Source organism: Aedes aegypti, chromosome 2, assembly GCF_002204515.2.
Source record: "Aedes aegypti strain LVP_AGWG chromosome 2, AaegL5.0 Primary Assembly, whole genome shotgun sequence".
NCBI lineage: Eukaryota > Metazoa > Arthropoda > Insecta > Diptera > Culicidae > Aedes > Aedes aegypti.
The window spans coordinates 160,339,233-160,345,232 of NC_035108.1; the positions used below are offsets into that span (position 1 = coordinate 160,339,233).

General features: G+C 36.7%; 1 protein-coding gene across 6 annotated transcripts in view; it reads left to right on the forward strand.

The window, feature by feature from the left end:
• Window positions 1-5,205, forward strand: part of LOC5576958 (GATOR complex protein DEPDC5) — a 53,686-nt gene extending 48,481 nt beyond the window's left edge. For 4 of the 6 annotated variants that reach the window (XM_021842963.1, XM_021842966.1, XM_021842964.1 and 1 more), the window contains 3 exons: window positions 2,527-2,621; window positions 2,770-3,141; window positions 3,485-5,205. In XM_021842963.1, coding sequence (XP_021698655.1) covers window positions 2,527-2,621; window positions 2,770-3,141; window positions 3,485-4,637 — 1,620 coding nt within the window. In that variant the 3' untranslated portion in view covers window positions 4,638-5,205. The remainder of the gene's footprint in view (window positions 1-2,526; window positions 2,622-2,769; window positions 3,142-3,484) is intronic. The other 2 variants (XM_021842965.1, XM_021842967.1) reach the window with 1 other exon arrangement.
• Window positions 5,206-6,000: the final 795 nt, after the last annotated feature.

Below are 6,000 nucleotides of genomic sequence, written 5' to 3' on the forward strand. Positions count from 1 at the left end.
CAAAGTTGCATAAAACACTGGTTTTATTGATGTTTACATGAAATTTAAAGAATGATATATCAAACTTTTTTGTGATATACTCTATCAAACATGCTAAATAGGACTTGAACTTTCAATTTAAACACAATTTAGTAGAAATTTTACGATAAAATTTAGTTCAAATCGATTTTTTCCAACATGCTTGTAGTCTTCATATAAAATTCTTCGTTTCTCTTAGATGGCAGAATACAATACCTTTCTTAACGATTAAAAAATAACATTTTCCATCGAAAATATTATGAACTTTGTTGATAACGATTGTTTTATACATGAAGTTTGAATTCTGTGACAAATTAAGCGAATAAATTGCCGTACAAGCTGGCAAACTTGCATGCAAGTTGGCTGAAACAGTCAAATTTTGCATTTTCAACAGTCAATACCTCGAAAACTAGACGTGCCATGATATTTCTGAAAACGGCAATGGACTCAGCAACCCTTGAATTAGTAAATAGCGGTATTTTGGTGCTCGAGACAAAAACGTGTTCCGCAGTGTTGTCATTGCAATTCGTCTAGGTAATCTTCCAAGATTGTCTCAAGAGCTCCAGGAGAACCTTGTGGGAGACAATCAAGAGTTACTTCATAACTTTACTAAGTTTCATCAGATGTTACTTAAGGGTTTCCTTCTAAAATACTGATAAAAATCCTTGACATTTTCCAGGAAACATCCCTGGAAAAATTATTTGAAAATTATTTAAAGACTTCTTTGGGAAATTACTCAAACAGTTTCATGAAGAATTCCTGAAGGAATCTTAGTAGAGATCTCTGGAGTATTTTTTGAAGATATTGTTAGAGAAAATTCTGATAACAGGCTGTCCATTAATTACGTAAGACATTTTTTTTGGGATTTTCGAACCCTTCTCGCCGCATGGTAAGAGTTTTGTATGAAAATTAGAATTAATTGTATGGCGCGTATTAAATCTCAAACCCCCCTCCCCTCATAACCACTTACGTAATTGAATCTTTACAAAATCCAGAACGACAATTTTGTAGGAAATCCTAGAAAATCTCTGGAGATACAAATGGTTTGATTCTAGAAAATGTTCTAAGCGAGAATCTTGGAGGTAGAAAAACGATGGTAGAATTGGATACATAAATTCCTGGTGGGTTTAGGGCGTACTTGAAAAATTTCTGAGAGAATCGTTGGAGTAAATACTGGTGGAAACTCTGAAATAACTAATCCTGAAACAAAAAAATCTGAAGGTAGGGATTTTACGTCTTTGGCACCATTCGACTATTACCGGCAATCTAATTTCAAACGCCATATACACAGTATTTTTCTATCAAACACACATTCAGATGATTCTTTGTTCTGTCGGTAAGCTGATGAGATTTCCGAGACTGAATAAACAATTTCGCCAGAGATGGCATCAATTCAAACGAATACGCCTCAAAATGTGACTGATTTGGAGCTGTCGAACAGATTTGCCTGCAGTTCTTATAGGAAAACTGCCGAAAAACCGAGGCTGCCGACAATAGTCACATTGGCATGAGATGTTCGAAGTGTTGTAAAAACGTTCCCAAAAAGCTTTTAACAAGTCTTTCGATGTGAAACGATAGAGAGTTGAACAGCGCATAAATGTAAACAGACTAGCATGTAATTTATCTGCTGATATTCGAGAAAATTACAGAAGAAGCGTGGCATCGGCATAGACTGCCGAGAATACGTAAATATCCCTATTTAAAACGAATCTTTTGGAGGGATTACTTAGGAAGCCCGTAAAAGTGAACTGAAGAAATCTTCAGAGAAATATCTAAAGAAAACTATCGAACATCTGAATTAATCCCTGGAGAAAATAATAAAACATACATAAACAAATACGAGCAGTAATATATGTCGTAGACTTGCGAAGGATTTAAAAAAAATCTTGAATATATTCTTAGAGTAAGATTCTCTGAGGAACAAACATTTTATCTACTAGTTCATAATTTCTAGATACTTAGTCGCTACTAGCCATAATGTCGGCTAATATTATTTGAGCATCATACGGTTAGTCAAGTATGGACCTCACTCTTATTTTTATTGCATGGACTATTGCTTAAATTTATAAACTTTTATGTTTACAAGTCTTTTTTTAAAAAGGAAGCCAATTATTTATAACCTAAGTGTATTCGAATTAATTGCTAATAAGCATCTGGAGTGACAATTGCTGTTTGGCTAAGCTGGGATTTTTACTTTCTGGGGCACTTTTTGTTATATGATACATACACTCAGAAAGGATAGAGATTTTTTTTCTAAGAACTCTTGTGATAGGTATTGGTCTTGATAAATCGCATACCTTTAAGCTTTCTTCCTCTCTTACTTACATCTATGCTCGTTATCCAACTATACGCAACATACATCTTACTCTACACACTCTAGATCTAATTATTTTACGTATCACTTTCTTTATTACCTCACTTAAAAACTGTTGTATTCGAATATTTTTTGTTCGCATTATTTGGTAACACGATTTATGCCTTGAAACACTGAATTTTTATTTCTTGCAGCACGGAATTGTGAATAAAATGTTTTATATTGGTAGTGGCAATGGTAGTTCTAATTGCTTGTATCTCGATCGCAATTATATCAGTAATGGTAACAGGTTAGTTCCACATAGTATTTTGTGAAAGATATTTAATAACACTTAAAGCATTCGCACTTCGCTTGACGCTGCATACAATTAATACGCATGTTGAATTAAGCAAGAAACAATATCAGAGCCTTACATCTACATTGTTTTATCTCTACAGCATGCTTACGCGCTCCGGATCAAAGGTGTTAGACAAAGCCAACATCCAGGCTGCGGCTAGTCAACTCAGTGCAACGAGTGGAAAACCCGCAGTTGATGGAATACCGCTCTCAACGTTGAACTCGGCTGCGGAACAAGGACTCCCGGAGGATAGTGATGATTTCTGCATAGAGACTAGTAAACAGCTGAAGCCAACCGCCACGCTTCAGGAAATATTTGACGCTTTTAAAAATCCCATTAGCGGCGTGGGTTTCCTCGGACCAGCGCAAAGCATGCCATCTTGCACGTTTGTTTCGTACGATGCCATAACGTGGCTTCAGGAACACATAGAAGGACCGTGCAATCCAATTGAAATTCTCGAAGATATGCGGAGGTAAGTTATTGTTAATACTTATAGACATATGTAAGCAGTTAGAATAACTATTTCGAATACGAATCAAAGTTGGATATTTTACCACTATTGTTCATCAAAATGATCTTATTTTTACACACAAGCATTATTTTTCTATGGGTGATGGGATAGCAGCATCACATCTGCCTGCCATGCATCATATCATGAGTATTAGACCAGTCCATTCCTCTTTTCGATTAGGAGGTTTACTGCCATAATTCAGTGTTCTAAGATCATATTTTAGCTCCTAGTAGAAGTTGTAAACCTAAATGTTTCTTAATTCACTTTGTAATTCATTACAATTGTTATTACTTACCTTTTCAAGGAATCGGATGATCTGCCATGCATCAGGGGAGTACTCCAAACCAGTCATTCCAGGATTTTGCCTTTATTACATCATGCAACAGAACAAAGAATCTCGAGATTATTTGCCGCCTCTCGGTGATTTAGAAGCATTCGAAAATGAATGGATGGAGGTGGAAGTGCAACATCCCGATTTGCAGAGACCAATAGACCCAATCGATGTCGGTGTTCAACCGTTTCTTCGTGAGACGATAGACTTCAACGAGGAGTTCGTGGATCGGCCACTCTACAAACAGACTCACCTAGATATCGACGTTAACAATAAGTCTGATCGAATAGAATGGGGCCATGCTCGGTATCACCAGAAAATGATTCCTGGGCATGCATTTGAAATCGTCGTTCAGTGGATCACCGCATCTGGACCGATAGTGAGTGACCTGATTCAGATATGGTCCCGGCGAGCCCAAGGCTTCCAGTTAGTTTCCATTCCTGCGGATCCACTGGCAGAACCATTTACCGAAAAAAGTGATCCATTGCGAGGTCCGATTTTCATTCCACTGGACATCGAATGCTTGAAGCAAAAGCGGACCTTCCTGTTTGAAGAATTCAAGAAAGAGACGTGGCCAAAGCGATTACTGTTATTCCAAGAAGCCATCGTTGCCAGGTTTGGGTTTATGCGATGTGCGGTTGAGACAAAGACTGGGTCCAATCAAGTGTCCCTGGATTACCAATATGTTCATTGCACTGGAAATATGTTCATTCTGGTTCCAAATTCTAATCAAGGCCTTAAATCACGTCAAAGATTAGCATCTGGTGGAAGCACAATGAAGAAACCCACCAACTTCATCAACCGTTACTCGGCATCGTACGAATCACAGATGCAGAATAACATCTCGTTCGCGGCACACGAAGCATACATCACTCGTCACGTGACAGGAAGTAAGACCAAAGACGATTGCGACGCCATTCGAAGGACTGGTTTCCTGTGGTCCTGGAATCACATGATACCGAACAAAAAGTGGAAATCGCTAGCTATTGCCCACTCGGAGGAATTGTTTCAGCTGCGAATGCTGCGAGACTTTAAGGATTTCTGCTCGAATAAGGAACAAAGACTGGTGCACTTTTGGGACGAATGCTGGGCGGCCAAGGAGAAGTCTTCAATGGCGCGGACCTAAACCGCAATGGCTGGTGATATTTGTACGTAAGTGAACTTGTTCTGTTTTGTTTTAGTTTTCTGTCGAAAGTTTATTTACCTGATACGAGAAAAGTCTGTACAAATTACAGTGTAAAGTGCCGTTATCGCGTTGTCCCGTTTATAGTGTAATTTTCTTATGAAAAACGATATAAAGCTAAAAAGTCATTTTTTTCTACATAGTTACTAAATTCGGAAGATTTTTTTCTAGCTTTGAAAGAAAATTCCTTGTTCTAATTTAAAGCGTCACACATTTATTAAATAAATTGTTTTCATTGATAAAATAGTTTAAAATTTTTGATGTAGCAGTTCTCACCGTATAGGATTGTCGAGAAAAAGTAACGTTTACATTGTGATCGATCACATCCTCCGAATAATTTTGAACTTTGGTATCACAAAGATGTAAATTATAAGTTTGATCACAATTTGATTCGTTGTTAGTTATTTTAGTTTAGCAGGAGTTGTTGCGATCAACGAAATGTTCATCAATGTTACAGTTATTGCTTCATCAGAATGTGTTCGACTAGTTGGCACCAATTTTAAAATGTAGGTTTGAAGAAAAGTTCAATAATGTAAGAATTATTCATTTTACTTCTCATTCAAACATTTGAGTAGTTCTTGTTTAATGTTTACATTAATGTTGTATTATTGTACTTTCCCTTATCGTTGCTCGCGTTTAGTATCATACCGTAAAACGGGGTGAATAGAAAAAGTGGGGCGAATAGAAACAAAGCGACCTACAGTTAGAAATGCGAGTATTATGTAATGATAAACTTTAAAAACTCACTGAAATATATTTTTTCCATTAGTTCAATAGCAACAGAGTATCGCTAGACTACAGTTGACTCTCCATAACTCGATATTCAAGGGACCATCGACTTATAGAATTATCGAGTTATAGAATATACCAACACAAAAAATCGCAAAATCGAAGGAACACATTTCTGAATTTCCAATACATATATGATCACTTCTGTAAGAAAGCAATATTATTTTGTTGATAGTATTTTACAAACTGTTATATGAACACCCACACAGTTTAAGTTGTACACATTCAAACATGTTGGAGAGTGTTTCTATTCGCCCCATTTTACGGTACAGGCGTATCTGTAGTGATCGAAATCTCTCCGTCGATTTTCTCTTTGGATTTGTATACGAAATTCAATCAATTTTCATAACATTTTACGATGCAACATAACGAAGGCTCATGAGTTATTTCTACTGAATTATAAGTAATAGTCGAAAACAGTCGCTTGGCCAAGTAATAAGCCAAGGTTAAAAATACCAAAGATTGTCTTACGAAATTATGGACAGTAGACTAGCCCAGCTCAGCATGAAAAAAAAAG